The 17066-nt window shown below is 32.6% G+C and overlaps 4 protein-coding genes across 20 annotated transcripts in view; 2 read left to right on the forward strand and 2 right to left on the reverse strand.

Moving 5' to 3' along the window:
- Nucleotides 1-4128, forward strand: part of LOC100743636 (chondroitin sulfate proteoglycan 4) — a 33826-nt gene extending 29698 nt beyond the window's left edge. For all 11 annotated transcript variants that reach the window (XM_012389664.3, XM_033322611.1, XM_033322614.1 and 8 more), the window contains one exon: nt 8-4128. In XM_012389664.3, coding sequence (XP_012245087.1) covers nt 8-1984 — 1977 coding nt within the window. In that variant the 3' untranslated portion in view covers nt 1985-4128. The remainder of the gene's footprint in view (nt 1-7) is intronic.
- Nucleotides 4129-4459: 331 nt separating this feature from the next.
- On the forward strand, nt 4460-8509 carry LOC100743757 (neutral alpha-glucosidase AB). 4 transcript variants are annotated; one of them, XM_003492114.4, is made up of 5 exons: nt 4460-4703; nt 5163-5258; nt 5340-5747; nt 5834-7974; nt 8051-8509. In XM_003492114.4, exons 1-5 carry the CDS (start codon nt 4687-4689, stop codon nt 8161-8163), a joined length of 2775 nt encoding a protein of 924 aa, XP_003492162.1. In that variant the 5' UTR covers nt 4460-4686; the 3' UTR covers nt 8164-8509. The 4 variants fall into 4 exon arrangements, with proteins under 4 accessions (XP_003492162.1, XP_012245025.1, XP_012245022.1 ...); XM_012389602.3 differs by having other exon boundaries at nt 4465-4703; nt 5831-7974; XM_012389599.3 differs by lacking the exon at nt 4460-4703 and adding an exon at nt 4747-5090 and having other exon boundaries at nt 5831-7974.
- A 139-nt stretch (nt 8510-8648) lies between these two features.
- On the reverse strand, nt 8649-11071 carry LOC100743871 (Golgi pH regulator). 4 transcript variants are annotated; one of them, XM_024369964.2, is made up of 8 exons: nt 10879-11071; nt 10267-10430; nt 10107-10213; nt 9626-10036; nt 9365-9546; nt 9111-9300; nt 8958-9023; nt 8649-8885 (listed from the first exon to the last, which is right to left on the reverse strand). In XM_024369964.2, exons 1-8 carry the CDS (start codon nt 10918-10920, stop codon nt 8788-8790), a joined length of 1260 nt encoding a protein of 419 aa, XP_024225732.1. In that variant the 5' UTR covers nt 10921-11071; the 3' UTR covers nt 8649-8787. The 4 variants fall into 4 exon arrangements, with proteins under 4 accessions (XP_024225732.1, XP_012245027.1, XP_012245026.1 ...); XM_012389604.3 differs by having other exon boundaries at nt 8656-8885; nt 9115-9300; nt 10814-11052; XM_012389603.3 differs by having other exon boundaries at nt 8656-8885; nt 9115-9300; nt 10839-11051.
- Nucleotides 11072-11363: 292 nt separating this feature from the next.
- LOC100749689 (kinesin-like protein Klp61F) lies at nt 11364-17062 on the reverse strand. The gene is made up of 16 exons (XM_003492081.4): nt 15626-17062; nt 15386-15533; nt 15159-15308; nt 14851-15011; nt 14632-14781; nt 14305-14541; nt 13829-14204; nt 13476-13747; nt 13258-13397; nt 13073-13191; nt 12661-13005; nt 12375-12602; nt 12111-12290; nt 11819-12041; nt 11599-11720; nt 11364-11525 (listed from the first exon to the last, which is right to left on the reverse strand). The coding sequence occupies exons 1-16, from the start codon at nt 15688-15690 to the stop codon at nt 11475-11477; spliced, it is 2967 nt and encodes a 988-aa protein (XP_003492129.1). The 5' UTR covers nt 15691-17062; the 3' UTR covers nt 11364-11474.
- Between the last annotated feature and the right edge of the window lie 4 nt (nt 17063-17066).

Consider the following 17066-nt stretch of genomic DNA (forward strand, 5'->3'; position numbering starts at 1 on the left):
GTTGCAGATGTTTCAAATAGATATTTCAGTCTCCAGTGGCGGATTAGACAGATACGTATCCGTGAAGAACGTGAGAGTGGAAGAAGGTGGTTCGGCTCAAGTCATCATGAACATCAGCGGAATCGTGTCGTTTCTTCAAACTCACGCTGGTATCGAGAATCCGGCGGTACTCTCGAGACTAGTCAGTCAACCTAGCCACGGCCATGTGATGATTCTTCCAGATTTAAATGTCACCACTTTCTCCCAGCCACAAATCGAAGGTGGAAAAATCGCTTATTATCACGATCATTCGGATACGTTGGAAGATCGCATCAATTTTTCTCTTTACCTGACCCCTGGTCACATACTGCTGTGCAACACCAGCATTCCGGTAATAATCGAACCGGTAAACGACGAACCGTTCAAATTGATCACGAACGCGCCATCCATTACAGTGGTGCAAAATCAAAATCAAACGATAACTAGGGAGAACTTGTTGACAACCGATCCAGACACTCCGCCAGAGGAAATCGCATACGACGTGATATCTAGGCCAACGTACGGTCGTCTGTTGCTTCTACCATTCAACGAAAATATTTCGGAAGTTCGTCAAGTGAACAAATTCACTCAGCACGATGTCGACTCCAATCGACTGGTATACGAGCACAATGGTCCGCTTCAAGCAGCTTCCTTTTACTTCAGGGTATGGGATGGACGTTTCAATCCAACGTATACGGTGTTCAACGTGTACGTTTTACCCATCAAACTGAACGTTACCGTTCCCGGTCCTGTGAACCTGCAACAAGGCTCGAACGTAGCTCTAATTTCCGAGAGCAACGTAAAGCTCGATACTAACGCGAGACAAGACTTGGTCATTTACGAAGTAACGGCGATTCCAAAGTACGGGGTGTTGTACGTACGCGACGGTGCGGCGGCCAGCTTTAAGCAAACAGACTTGCTGTCGAAAAGCGTCATGTTCATGCAAACGGACATGACCGTATCGAACGACAGTCTCGAATTAACCGCACGACTGAGCGGATTTGAACAGAAACGCATAAGAATTGAAATAAAGATAGTACCCTTGATGATTATGAACCCTATGATCGCTCTGGCAGGCGAAAAGACCAGGATAACGTTGCAATATATGGACGCCACTCCGTTGGCGAAGTTAACGAGCAGTAATCCCATATATACCATCGTGAAGAAGCCGAAATTTGGTAAAATAAAGAGAATCATCAGAAGTTCTTCGTCTTCCGGCGAGAAACGTGGAACTCGAGAAAAAGAAGTGACGAAATTCTCACACCAGGAAGTGATGTCAGGTGTGATTTACATGGTTTGTAGAAAAATTCCAACGATGGAGTACGAGGGAGTAATCGATAGCTTCGTGTTCATCTTAGCGGCCTCTATCTTTCAACCAGCCGTAGGTGAGTTCGAGTTTCGCGTGAAACTCGACATGGACGACTATAATATGACGCTGGGTGGCCCGATGGATCCGGTGGGTCACGAAGGTGAAATGGCGATCGCACCCAATATGAGCAACGACTACCTGTTAATCCTAGGAATGCTTCTTGGCGTATTTTTGCTCGGTGTAGTGGTGATCATTACCATCAGGTGTAGGCATAACAAATACAAACATGCCGAAGAAGAAAAACCAGAACCAACACCAGCGGTGGGTGTAATGCCCCTTCCAAGACCTCCGGATCATTTAATGCCTGTGACACCTCATGTGAAGCGTTACGCCAACGATCACAATAGCGTTGCAGCCAGTACACCGTTACCGGTTCTACCGACGATGACGTCCACCCTACCTCAATGCAAGGTGATACCTTTAAGTCCATTGGAAAGTATCACAGGATCCGAAGTGGACGTTTCAGCGAAATATCCGTACGGTGTCGCGGATGGGGACGAATGGAGCAGCTTCGACACGTCCGATCTACCTTGTCAATCGGCCACCACGCAGAGGACCAACAACCCCTTGTTAAGAAGAAATCAATATTGGGTCTAGCAAAAGGAGGGCTGTTCGCGATTAAAGCGAAACAGGCCGTAACACTTTCTCAAACCTGAAGACTGTTTTTGTTACAAAACCTTGAGACTAATCGTCGATTAACTATGGTCTTAATGTGCCTAAAGATAATAATTGACTCTGCGAGATGGGAGTATTACCGAAAGCCTCGATTTTATACCAAAACCTTGACGGAAACTCTTTTCCCGACACGCTCATGCGTAATCGAAGCGTCGATAAGAACATGTACTCGATTACGTTGCTATCAGTTAACGGTTATTCATACTCCGTAAATACTAAAATTGTAAGTACATTGTCGTTAACAATATGTCGAGCATCAGAGTTTCCATCAACTTTTTCGTTTTCTTTTTTACATCATAGTCTCCAACAAGAACGCTAAGTATACATATAATCGAATACCTAGTGAAAGAATACCTTTTTGCGTGGTCTGCACGTAAAATGTTTTGCGATGTATCTTGTTAGTACTGCAAAAAAGTCCTTGCGATTCCGGGTAAGGTGAATTCGTTAAATCTAAAAGAACCCAAGACTATCATCGCTATTGTGGATCGAATGTGCCTAAGATATTATCGATTCTTGTAAGAATTTTTCCACGAGGCCTGCACGATGTCGATTTCGCTGTCTTTCCCCGGTTGGATGTCCAGGTTCAAAACGATGCTCTTTAATTCAATCGAGATCGTTTTCGAAACTCGTCTGCTCTCAGCCAAATCTACGTCACTCGGGATACTTCTCCTTCGATGCTTCATGGTGACACTTGTCTTCGTCGATACAAAATTATTGTTTCTTTATGAAAACTAAAAAGAAAACCGTCACTGTTACATACACTCAATAAAATATCGAGGGTAAATGTCACGGAAATATTAACTCGAGAACACCGGGAGTACTTAGAGGTATTATCAGACGCGAAACATTATACATATGTATTTACTTGAAAAAGTTTTGTAAAGAAAAAGACTACAAAACCGACTGCGTATTTCCGATTTATATACACATATGACGAATATATAAAAATATTCGCGACTTTTCTAAAAAAATATGCACATTCAAAGCATGCAGTACAACCAGAAACACTCGAGTTTTCGCACATATCTTTTTACACGATACCCGCGATTTCTACTATTCCACATCGTACAACGTCGAATTTTTTAATTGTCATTATATCACTTGAGGTCGCTCCCGTTTCTTTCCGATACACCATCTTACCTTTCGAGCAAAATCTTCCCATATATGTATATATATAAACAAAAAGATTTGCAATTTCTATTGCCAAATTGAAATTCGGCAACAAAAGATAACTCGAAAAATATGTATAAAAAATCTTTTTCCATCCCTACAAAAATAATGATATCATTTTCTTTATACCTACCAAGATTTATCTCGTCGACGTCGTGAAGGTTAAGTTCATTGAAACTTGTCGATCGAACATGAATCCTCTTATGTGAATACTCTATGACGTTGAAAAATTTATCGTGAATCAATTTTCCAACAGCAACGACAAATTTTATTGTATTCGTAAATTATCGACCGGCGTACAGAACGCACAACAATGAGAGATACACACATTTTCTTCAGTATTATAATAAATTAATATATCGCTCGATCAATCGATATCAACTTGTTGATTCGCGCGCTCGCCGATTTTTCGACAGATATTTAAACGTTATGTCTCTTAGAGCTGCGCAAACTCACAGTGACCTTAACCACGATTTCTATAAAAACCCTAGGAAAGGTATGATTAAGAAAATGCTCTAACGTCGATGTTAATATAGTGATAATGATAATAATAACGATAATTATTATTATTATTATATATAAATATATGAAATATATACACTCCTAAATAGAAGACACTGTTTCACAAATTCGCAGCATATGCATTAATATGATAGTTCCAATCGTGTGGCAAAGAGAGATAAGAAAACGTTTTTAACAGAGATACGTGTGTTGATTAATGAATATGCTAGAAACGAACAGTTAGGCTTTTTTACATCCCCAAAATGAATCGATCCGAGTGCCAAACTTCTATATTATGTAATATATAGTTATATAGGACTGTATTTTCCCTGCCGACTGAATGCATTACTCTTGTAATTCAAATAAACTGAATGTGCGATGTTATATAAAATGAACGAATCATAATTACCTTTATAGACCTGGCCATGATTAATCTATTCTTTGATCAGTTAATTTCATGCATCGAAGGAAGAAATATAACTTTGCTGTGTTGAATATTCTTTCCTCCTTTATAACTCTTCAAATATATTTTACAATAGATAATAAATAATGATATTTCCCAATTCGAGACAAAATATAGAGAATACTGAACAATTCCTAAACTTGCCGCTCTGAAACGTAGATGGTATAACCATTGTCTAAATATAGAATAGATATGACATTATATGAAGCTACGTGTCTCACGTTCTGAAATACCGACTTCAGAAAAATCTGCGATTTGCTACAGAAAATACAGAAATCATATTATAGGTAAAAGGATCTTCATTTCTCATCTCTGATTACATATCAGACCTATTTTATATCCCATTAACATATGTTAGTTAAATCTACTTTGTAGCATAACGAAATTTCTGATTTTTTGCGCAATCGGTATTTCAGAACGTGGAATACCCAGTCCCATAAGGTGATGAGTCTATTTTATATCTCATCTGTGACAAAAATCACTTTTCAACATGGCCTCATACGTGCGGTAAGTTACTTACTTTCGGCCTTTTAACCTTCAAAAAACGAAGTTAATTCTTCATGAGCGGAATACATCACTCTATAAATCATTCCGCACTTAATTCATCTTGCTTATACAAAATAACAAATTAGGCTTCTTTATGTATTTACTTTTATAATCCAATCATGATTACGCTGACGTGTCCATGATAATACCGTGATTTGATTCGGCACGCAGCATTACTTTTCTCTGTTTAATTTGTTTATAAAAATGTTATTATCTGTTCAGAGTCATTAAAAACAGGAGGCCGTTTTAACGTAAAATGAGAATACAATTAAGTGTATTACAAAAGCAACAATAACAAATAACAAAATACATAATAATGTTCTTTCCGCTATTGTTCAGGAATAAAACGTAATTGATATTAACAAATTAGAGTATTTTTCATAACAGAAAATTTTATGAGCTTAATATTTTATATTGTAGATTGGGATTACTATTTCTATTAGTCTGTTCTTTCCTCCTTATCGATGCAGTTAATAGAGATGTATTTAAAACATGCGAACAGAGTAGCTTTTGCAGGTAAGTTTCCAATACTGTCTATCATTTCTGAGAATATAACTAATTATGCTACTAATATTAATACTATATCGATATTATTAGACGTTGCAGAAAAGTTGAGCCTGGAAAAACACCATATCAACTTTTAACAAATACTTTAACTCAAAATGAATCCAGTATAAGTATAGACTTGTTTAATAAGGATACAAGAGTTCTTTATATATTGCAATTAACTGCATTAAAAGATAATACATTTAGACTCCATATCAATGAAAAAAATCCATTACGTGACAGATATGAGCCTGAATATGCTCTTCAGGATCAACCACAAGTATCTAAATTAAATTTAATTGAAAAAACTACAGATCATATAACTATAACAAGTGGAGAAAACAAAGTTATTTTATATACTAGTCCATTTAGAGTGGATTTATACTCTCAGAATATATTGGTTGTGTCTGCAAATGCAAGAGGTCTTATGAGATTTGAACATTATCGTACAAAACCTAAGTATGCCTCATAAAGTTGCTTTTGATATATTATGCCTAATTATTAAATATACATAATTAATGACATTTTTTAATAATGATTAACAGGAAACCAGAACAAGAAGAAAATGCTGAAAATGCTGAAATAAATAGCAATAGTGATGGTCCAGGTGATGGTGCAGATGATGATCCAGGCGCTTGGGAGGAAAGTTTTAAAACTCATCATGACTCAAAACCTTTTGGCCCAGAAGCAATTGCTTTGGACTTCAGCTTTCCTGGTGCTGAACACGCATATGGTGTACCAGAACATGCAGATTCCTTTGCTCTAAAATCTACAAAACAGGCTGATCCTTACAGATTATACAATTTAGATGTATTTGAATATGAAGTCAATGAAAAAATGTCACTTTATGGAGCAATACCTGTTCTCTATGCTCATGGTAAAGAAAGAACAACTGGTATCTTCTGGCATAATGCTGCAGAAACGTGGGTCGATATTCTATCAAGTGCAGACAATAATGTCGTAGAAAGCATTGTAAACTTTGTATCTCGATCTGCTAAAAAATCACAAGTGGATGCTCATTTCATGTCAGAAGCTGGTGTAATAGATGTGTTCTTTATGTTAGGTCCTAAGCCTCTGGATGTATTTAAACAGTACACAACTTTAACGGGTACAGCACCATTACCTCAAATGTTTACTTTAGGCTATCATCAAAGTCGTTGGAATTACAACGATCAAGATGATGTTATACAAGTAGCAGAAAATTTTGATACACATGATTTACCTTTGGATGTTATGTGGCTCGATATCGAGTACACCGACAGTAAAAAATATTTTACTTGGGACGGGCGAAAATTTCCAAATCCTATTGAAATGGTGCATAATTTAACTGCAAAAGGTAGAAAATTGGTTGTAATTATTGATCCGCATATTAAACGTGACCCTGGTTACTTTTTGCATAATGATGCCACAAAAATGGGTTATTACATTAAAACAAGAGATGGAAAAGACTACGAGGGTTGGTGTTGGCCAGGATCATCCTCGTATTTAGACTTTTTCGATCCAGCGGTACGAGAATATTATATCAGTCAATATAGTTTAGATAAATTCCATGGTACCACTAATGATGTGTACATCTGGAATGATATGAACGAACCAAGCGTATTTAATGGTCCCGAAGTAACTATGCCTAAAGATGTGATCCATTATGGTGGTTGGGAGCATAGAAGTGTTCACAATATTAATGGACTTCTTTTGTCTATGGCTACATATGAAGCTTTATTTAGAAGATCAGAAGGCTCACTACGGCCATTTACACTTGTGAGATCTTTCTTCGCTGGTTCACAACGTTATACAGCTATGTGGACTGGCGATAATACAGGCGATTGGGATCACCTACGTGTAAGTTATCCAATGTGCCTCTCTTTAGCCGTTTCTGGAATGTCATTCTGTGGAGCAGATATTGCTGGTTTCTTCAAAAATCCAGACTCTGAACTGTTCATTAGATGGAATCAAGCTGGTGCCTGGCTTCCCTTTTATCGTCAGCACTCTCATATTGAAACTAAACGGCGCGAACCTTGGTTATTTAACGAAGAAACTCTTCAAATCGTCAAAGAGGCTTTTAGAATGAGATATTCATATCTACCATTATGGTATACACTTTTCCGAGAACATGAAATAAATGGCACTCCGGTAGTGCGACCTTTATGGGCTCATTATCCAAGTGAAACTGAGACATATGCTATCGATGATGAAATATTAATCGGTGACTCTATACTTGTACGCCCGGTCTTTCAACCATCAGTTACAGATGTTAACGTATATTTCCCTGGAGAAGGCACAGTAATTTGGTATGACGTTGATACCATGCAACCATATTACCGACCAGGCTTAGTTAATATTCCGGTGACGCTTCATAAAATTCCGGTATTCCAAAGAGGCGGCTCTATCGTTCCACGTAAAATGAGAATACGTCGTAGTACAGTAGCAATGAAAAATGATCCCTATACTCTGATAGTTACCACAGATTCTGCGGGTAAAGCTAATGGCACATTGTACATCGATGATGAATCTAGCTTTGAATATCGTCATGGAAAATACTTGTATTTAAGACTTAATTTTGAAAAAAATAAATTAACTTCTACATTTATCGACAAATTATCTTCATATCAGACAGAAAGCTGGTTGGAAAGGGTAGATATTGCAAATCCACCTAAAGGTGTTAAATCTGCTATATTAAATTCACGCAGTATGTATCATCCTAATTCAATTCAAAAACGTATCATTTAACATCATAATTAAATTACGAATTATTTGTGTTTTAGGTATGGCAAAGGTTAATTTGGAGACTAAATACAATCCAAACAATAATGTATTAACCGTGCGTAAGCCAGGTGTAAATATGGGAGAAGAATGGTCTATCGAATTGATCCATTAGAAGTTTACTCATCATAGACTCAGTAATCATACATTAATGCCAATTTTCTATTATTCACGTATTTTTATTAGCTATGTGTGATCAAAATGCCATTATATACCGTAACGAGATAAATACAACATAGAATTAATGTAAATGATATATATATCAGATATTTCACCAAATTAAAGATTACTTTGAATTAATTAAACAATAGAGAATGTAAAACTATTACTTAACGTGTAAAGTTTATAATTATGCATGTTAATTTGGACAAAACATATATAGGAGCATTATCATATGTAAGTACATTTTAGAGGTAGGAACATTAAATATGTTCCTATGAATAAATATTTAAATACTTAATACATTAAGTTTTATGTTCATATATTTTATAATTAATTTTTAGTTCTACATGATGTTGTTTATTTCTTATTTCGTTAAACAAACTTATTTTGTTGCAAAAATGTAATCAAAGGAGCTGTAAACATGAAATTACAAAGAAATTTTTTATTTTCATCGTAAAAAGATGTTTTATTAAATTAAATACGTTCTGCAGGCGCTTGTTTATGAGCTAAATATAAAAATACTATTGATGATAATGCAGATACCAAAAATATAACGTCAAACCACCTATGATAAAAATTAAATTGCAATTCTCCTAAAACTTGAGTTATTATAATCCGATATTCCGCAGGCATATTCATTCGCATTAGAAGCACAGATGACACAAAATACATACCCTACAAAAAACATATAATTATATCATCAAAAAAGCAATAAACTTTTATCCATATCAAATAAAATAATCTTACCATTATTTGAGCAAGTATAAGTACGATAATATTCGATGATTTGCTGCTTGATATCGCGTAAAAAAACTGAAATAACAGAATAATCAGTATTTAATAGATATTTTCAAACTTCTAAATGTTTTCGAAATAATGCAAAAAATATCTGCTTCAAACATACCTTCGTGAGTGTTAGTAATAAACCACGAATTGATGTTAATACAATACAACCAACAAGATAGAAGGAAATGTGTTGAGACCAAAATGTAACATCGATATCAAAACCAATCCAGTGTACTGCAATTTCAATTGCTCTAGTTACGGGATCTTTCTTGCCCACGCGATCGAAAACAATATTAATTGTTGACTAGAAGAAAACATAGATTTCAAATCTATAATTTTTTATACAATTCTATTGTATAGATGCTTACAATGAATATTTTCCAAGTACAATACACAGAGAAAAAGTACCCTAAAACATTAAAATATTTCCCCTGCCAAGTAGCAGCCCATTCTAAACGTTCTCTTGCATTTTGAATATCGTGTGCTTCTAAAAATAATTGCCGAGATAATTCTTCTAACGCTGTAACTTCGGTTTGTAACTGTTTAATACCTGCGATTATATTTCATGAGATGTACATGTAAACAAAACTATTTTATATCCTAATCATATCAAAGAATGTAATACATACTTTCCTGATTACTTTTAGTACCACTTAAAGGACCAAACATCCCCCAAAGTCGAGATCTAGCTTCAGTTTGCCCTACAACTTCTCCCTTCTTAGCTAATGCCATTCTCTTTTTCTTAGCCACGATCATATCCATTGTTTGTAATAATCGTTTTTCTATAGCCTGTACGTCAGCATATGTTACAGGTCTCATAAAATAGGCCATTGAAGTATATGGATAATTTACAGCACCAAATCCTGACAATAGTGCCATAACAGTGACACCAATAACTCCTATTCTACTAACACCTTGTTCAATGGATAATAGGCCTTTTTTTGGACTTAAGATTGGAAAGGGATTTCCCACTTTCCAAAACAAGTAAAGATAAAAGAGATATACAACAACTGTTAATGGCCTTATTAATTTCAGTCTTACTGTAAAAAAATGATCGTTTAATATATTCAATATTACATACTAATGTAAATATTTATAAAATACACTCACCAAATCTGATATTGCTAATGATGAAATATGCTATGTAAAATGGAATCAAAACAATTACCATAAATAGGAGCATATAAAGGCCAACATTCCAATGAAAATATCTAGAACTAAATATACATTATATTATTAATGCTCAATTTAAAAAAAATCATTTACTTACCTGGAGTCAAGAACTCCAATTATTTCAAAAATAATTAGTTCGAACATAGTACAAGATAGTGAAAATGTTGTGGAAAAAATTAGTTGTACTAATCTGTGATGAACTTCATAATCCCGAAATAATTTTTTTACAAAAAATACCCATCCTCCCAAGAAGAAAATAATCTGCAATATGCAATACAAATACATAAAAAGATAAAAATAAACTAATTAGGTCTGATAATACACAATCTGGCTAGATGAGATTAACAATACTTGTTATTTTAAAAATAGATTACACAATTTCAGAATGGCACATTTATTATAAAATTATTAACATTAATACAAACAATACATAGTACGTTATAAAAATTTAATAAAGCTAACACCCGACTATTACACAGAAAGTTTAAAATAATTTCACAAAATTTAATTTTTAATTTGCATTTCAATATCCATGAAACGTAAATATGTTTCGAAATTCGCATTATTAATAAAAATAATATATAATAGAAAAACATAAATATTACAGTTACAATCCTTTAATAAAAATATCAATCACTTATAACCTAACTCTGCAATATCTACGAGTACCGGCAAGAATCTATTTATATTAGTGGAAATAAATTTCCACCTGTGTGATTAGAATCACGAATGTATCTTCCAAGAAACCCATTTTTTAATATCACACACACTTCGCATTGCAAAGTATGAAATTGATCTCGTTGCTTGTCAGAATACGTCAATGAAATTGTCACTGCACATAACGTAGTAGTCGTTATTATAAGATTTGCCCCACTCCGCATCCATTAATACTTTACAAATTATGTTGTGATAAATGCATATTTATACATGTACAAACATCATTGAGAAGATTGGTTTCTGTAACATATTGAACTAAAAAATTTTATACTTGTTTTGATACAGTGCATTATATTTTATAAAGATTACTCTTTGAAAAACGGTATCAAACTAATAAAAATTATTATGAATTACTGCAGATACTACCTATTAATCCGTTTGTATAAACTAAAAGTAAATTCAATAAAATAAGGAAGAAATAAAGGTTTATAAAAAGATTTAATTAAATATTACGTTTACTATTTTAATATACATATGTTCAATTTTATTTTGTCGCATTGGTTATAAAGTATTTATGGTTATAAAATTTAAAAATTCATAATTTCCACATACTACATACGACGTTATAATTTCTTCGAAGGTTATTTCTCAGCTTGTATCTACAGCTTGTTTTGTAGATGTATTCAGTGGTATTACAGGCTAATGGAGATATATACAATAAGCAAAATATTTTATTAAATTTATATTAAAAGTACTGTATATCCAAACTTACCTCATTCTCTGTATCTTCAATATCTTTAAGTGTTTCTCTATACCTTTTAAGTAGTCGTTCATGTGGAGAGGTTTTAATAAGCTTTTTAGAATACTGAAAATCCTTTTTTGCAGGAGTTAAACCTATTTAATTTCAGTTAAACAAATAATTTTTCAAAATTATAGATATACATGCAATATATATAACAATAGTATAAATACTAGTGAATAATTGATCATACCTGTTGGATTATCGCGATATAAATCTTCTGTAAAGAATTTGTCAACTTGATCAAGTATTTCTTGCATTTCTAAAATACTTTTGCTATTCACATTTTCTGCATTAATATTTTCACTCTCAAGCTTTTTACTCATTTCTGTAAATACAGTCATAAATGCCATTTTACAATCATCAAAACATTTTATATGTTCATTGCTAGTGGTATAAACTTTCATGTACATATCCTGAAAACCATAATATTAAAAATAAAATGAGAATTGAAATAACTTTAACAATTTTAGGTGCCAACTTACATTGATTGCTGACAAAATAAAGCTTTTATCTTTTGCCATCTTTTGCTGCATTTCCGTAATATTATTTTCCACGCAATTTTTAAAACTCATTAATGTATCACAATTCTTATTTATGTTCGATTGGAACTGATCTATTGATATTTTACCTTGTGCTATAGCGCTTTCGTTCAACAATCGAGACTATCAAAAGAAATGAATATCAAATTACCTCATAATATTGTACAATAGGGAATCTGCTTTCCTAAGAAATTCAGTATTTTTTACCTTATCTGTTCCTTCAACAACTACCTTTTTCACTATTTCTAGATCACTTCGAAATCTTTCTTGCAAATCATTTTGTTTTTCTATCTTTATTTTGCAAGTATCTGAAGCTTGATTATTTATAGTTCTACAAGTTTCATCAATATTGTCTAATATATTGCATATTGAAAAATGATTCTCTTCCTGCTCCTTTTGTATCTCATTAAAACAACGTTGCAAATCGTCCATCATCTGCAAGTAGACAATATCAGGACTGCAACAATATAGTCCTTTTTTTAAAGTAACGTACCTTTGCAAAATTTGTCCGTTTCTCGATAATATTCTTTTGACCCTGTCGAATATTTTCAATATGTTCTCTAATTTCTAACATATCGTTATTTAAGCGAACCCGCTTTTCAGTTGAACATTTAGAAATTGATGTCATGGATTCTTTTGTAGATTCTATTAAGTTATCAATATTTTGAGAAATATCAGTGTTTAGCGCTTGCAAACCTTCAGCTAGTTTATTCTCCAGTAACTGATGAAATTTTTGTACAATATGGGAAGAAATATTATTTAACATACTAATTTTTATATTAGTCATAGCTGTAACATTTTCACTTTTATTTCCCAACCACTGTTGATACCTTACATACTAAAAAATAAATATTTTAATTTGATGAATTTCATAATAAAAATATTAATTGTATTTTGTTACATACAGAATCATCCATATTTTTCATCAACTCATTGATAATATTTTGTTTAAAATTAACAAGATCCTGGGACATAACTTGAATCGCCTTTCCAATGTCCTCGCTAACTGATACACTTTGCGCTTCTAAAGAAGCAAAATAGTAAGTATTTACTTACAAAATTCAATATTTCTACTGAATATTCTACTTACCAATATGATCCTTCATAGATGTAGAGAATTGCATTAAATTTTTGGTATGCGATGCAATATCAGCTTCAATTTTTTGGATTTGTTCTTTAATGTTGTTCTTAAACTGTTGTCCAAGAGATTTATTTTGCTGTCCTATTTGTCTATAAATATAAAATGTTAATTTTAAATTCACAAATATAATCTAAAATTTAGGATTTTATCTGAGAGAAAGTGCTTACAATTTACGAAAGATTTTATCATGAAGTTTATTTACATCTGAGGTGGCTGTATCAGCAACATCTAAAACTGTTTGTACTTGTGATAAAAGAATATTTTCAGTATTTGCATGTTTTTCAACAAGAAATTTTTGTTCCTCTTTTTCTCGTTCCGATATTGCCAAGCGTGTTGACGTTGACATTAAAGCATTTACTGTGCTTTTCAATTCATTTTTTGTACTTAATATTTCATTTGCTTGTTTGGAAGTTATTGATTTTAATTCGTTAAATATTCGCTAAAATAATAATTTTGATTTTTGCATTGTGTAATACAATAAGAACATAATAGAAATTATAAAACTTTGATCAACAATCACCTCTTTAGAGTTCATACATTCTTCAAGTGCTTTAATATGATTCAATTTTTCCTCTATTTCTTTGCTTTGAAATTCTATCAAAGATTGCATTTCATTGTAACTGTCCGGAGTTAGATAAATACCATTTCGTTCACGACATGCTATTAAATCTTTCTTTAATCTTTCAATTTCTTCAATATATTCTTGAAGTAATGCCTTCTTAGAAAATTTTTGATTAACTTCAGGTCGATTTGTGATATTTTTAGCACGATGTGCATAATCTAATGTTGACAAGGTTTCCTCAAGATTAATACTAGCAGAAGATATTGTAGCAATTATTGAAGTTCTTGTACGTCCACCTAATGATTCCTGGAGCAACCGTGTTAATTTAGATTCTCTGTACACAAAAGATAAACAAGAAAATTCAATAGTTGAATGTATGTTATAAATTAACTATCAGAAATTATATTAATTTATTAATAATTACTTAATTTTACCTATAAGGTACATGTGGAGCTTTTTCTGCTAATGCTGTTATAACTCGACCTAAAGTTAATAAAGATTGATTGATATTGCCTGCTTCTCTTGCTCTTCGGTCAACAGCACCAGACCTTCCAACATTCTCACTGCCAGCTAGATCAACTAAATTTAGTTTTCCTGTTTTCAATAGCTCTTCACCCTCTATAGTATTCTCCCTTATATGAACAGTAATAGAAAATATTGTGTGGGAACGACTAAAACGCAAATAGTATTAATATTGAATTTCATGAAATAAAATAGACATAAATAGCTATTTAAAATATAAAAGCAGAATATTTTTTAACCTTGAATGATCATTCATCAGAGTAGCTGCAGTCTGCCGTTTTTCTGATCCTTTCTGAAGGATGTTAAATACTTCATTTTTAGTATGTATTGACATTTCTTCTAAACCATGTACTATTACAGCACCTTTTTTAGTTGGATCTTCATATATCCTTTTAAATCATTATACAGAATTTTGAGAAAATAGCAATACATGAACAAAGGGTATAAAAATCAAATACCTTATTTTAGCAGCATCCTCACTAGGAGATAATAAATCAAATATTTCCTCGTTGTATAATTCTAAATAGCTGACTCTTACTGAGTATTCCTGCACGCCTAATACGCGCAATTCATCAAATAAGTGACTTAAAGCTCGAGGTATGATTCCAGCAGTGGAATCCTGTAAAATTTATACATATATACATATATATATGTGTGTATTCATATATATCTTTATATATATATGCATACATTATAATATATAATATATTCTTTTATGTTGTCTATTTCAAGACTACTATTTGTAGAAAGAAAATGTTAAACCAACTGTTTGCCAATGTAATGATGGATCATTGTCAGTTCCTTCCATTGTGAAAGTCTTTCCAGTGCCAGTTTGTCCATATGCAAACACTGTGCAATTATATCCAGCCAAAACTTCTTCCAGCAAAGAACTGACAACTGCATTATATACTTGTATCTAAAAATTTATTAATAATTATTCATCTTTTTTAAAATGTTATCTATATAATATTAAATACTAATTGAAAGACGCACCTGCTTTGAATGAGGTCCAAATACTTTGTCAAACGTAAACTTTTTTGTAAATTTATCATGAGGTCTTTCCCGAATGACGACTTCTTTATTAGATGGTATATCAACAACTGTTGCCGATTTCCCGGCTTTCTCAGCATTATTTATTGGCCTACCATAAAACAAAGCAACATCAATATAAAATTACATTTTAAAACAAAGTTTTGTTTAAGTACTTTAAGTTTAAGTTTAATATGGAATTACCTGACACGGACAAAGACTTGTATATGCTGCTTTTTCTCTTTTTTCGCATTACGCGTGTCGTTCATTTTTGTGGAATAAATCTTCTTTACACTCTGATCGCTTTTAGTTATTTCACCTTAAACATTCGTCTCTTTTTTTCGTAGAATAAGTCGCTACCTTTCACATTGTATATAAACGCTTCCTTATATTATTAACCGTTGAACAATTTAAAATCTATGTTTTACAACAGTTCCAACAGAGGTCTCTTACATCGAACTGTACGTAAAATCACAAAAATTTATCCTCAGTTACTCTATAAATTACCAAAGCAAAACCAAGATATCACTCTACAATCTCCAAACAGAAAAGAAATTAAATAATTAACTAACTACACGGAAACAATAGTTATATTAATCTATTGTGTAATGATTACAAAAAAATCAAATATCTATAAATCTTTTTATGTAACTTTCAATATCAATAATAAAATTTTTACATATATTATAGAGACGAGGCAGTGAAGAAGTGAAATTCGAATATCACTAGTCGGCAGCCAATAATTGCAAGCGCGGCAACCAAATTTTGTTTCCGTTTACTGTCTCGTTTTGTTGGACAGACTATAGATAAATGTACAGTTACTGATATGCTTTGAAATACTTCGAATCCCTTCAAATACGTAATCAAAAAGAGGTATTGTATTAATTGCATATAATAAATAGAATTACATAGAAGATCAGAATAATATGCAGAGTAAATTTATGAGAGTTGAAGCTTTAATTTAACTCTTGAACAGTCCAAAAACTCGCCTTATAGTTCGAGAAGTATCATTCTTTAATTATAAAGAAATTAATTTCACTGTTTTACGGTTAAATGGTTATAATTTTTCCTAGATTCATCAATGGAGCGATTTTTAAAATTGCTATGAAACCAAAAAGGAGAGAGAATATTTAGATAAAACTAATCTCAAATAATCCCTTATATTCTAAACTTTCATTTGAGCAAAATTTAACACATTCTGTCTAGGAGTCGAAGAATTTGGATTTTTTAATTTTGTCATTTGTCCATTGAACAGAATTAGATGTTACATATGTACAGTTCAGACGCAAATATCTTAAGAATAAATTATGGGGACGGTATGGTTATTAAGGTTGTTAAATTTGTTTTCTCGCGCTCTACAAAGTTACAAAAAATGAACATGTAGTTCTACTTAAAAAAGATGACGATCTTGAAATCTTGTAAAAAAAATGTTCATCGTTGAACGTGGCCTTCGAAATACTGTAATTTCTGATAACTTCTTAAAAAATCGTGTTCAGGGTACTTCCTTTTTTGACAGTACTAACAAATCGTAGATTACGTATAATTATGAATTACAAATTGAAGTTCAAACATCTATCACAGTAGAGAAACTCAATTCTTCTTATCAATTTATTTAAAATCATTCATGATATCGTAAATTTTGTAG

Source organism: Bombus impatiens, unplaced genomic scaffold (assembly GCF_000188095.3).
Source record: "Bombus impatiens unplaced genomic scaffold, BIMP_2.2 scf_0647, whole genome shotgun sequence".
Lineage (NCBI taxonomy): Eukaryota > Metazoa > Arthropoda > Insecta > Hymenoptera > Apidae > Bombus > Bombus impatiens.

Coding starts and splice junctions, on each gene's coding strand:
- LOC100743757 (XM_012389599.3), top strand. CDS start 5,059: ATGTTCTTTCCGCTATTGTTCAGGAATAAAAC. Junction 5,748..5,830: donor CATTATCGTACAAAACCTAA/GTATGCCTCATA, acceptor AATAATGATTAA/CAGGAAACCAGAACAAGAAG. Junction 7,975..8,050: donor TGCTATATTAAATTCACGCA/GTATGTATCATC, acceptor TTTGTGTTTTAG/GTATGGCAAAGGTTAATTTG.
- LOC100743871 (XM_003492115.4), bottom strand. CDS start 10,920: ATGGGTTTCTTGGAAGATACATTCGTGATTCTAATCACACAG. Junction 10,431..10,878: donor TCGTGATTCTAATCACACAG/GTGGAAATTTAT, acceptor TGCATATTGCAG/ATTATTTTCTTCTTGGGAGG. Junction 9,024..9,114: donor TATTACTAACACTCACGAAG/GTATGTTTGAAG, acceptor CTGTTATTTCAG/TTTTTTTACGCGATATCAAG.
- LOC100749689 (XM_003492081.4), bottom strand. CDS start 15,690: ATGAACGACACGCGTAATGCGAAAAAAGAGAAAAAGCAGCATATACAA. Junction 15,309..15,385: donor TTGGACCTCATTCAAAGCAG/GTGCGTCTTTCA, acceptor ATAAATTTTTAG/ATACAAGTATATAATGCAGT. Junction 15,012..15,158: donor CATCATTACATTGGCAAACA/GTTGGTTTAACA, acceptor TAAATTTTACAG/GATTCCACTGCTGGAATCAT.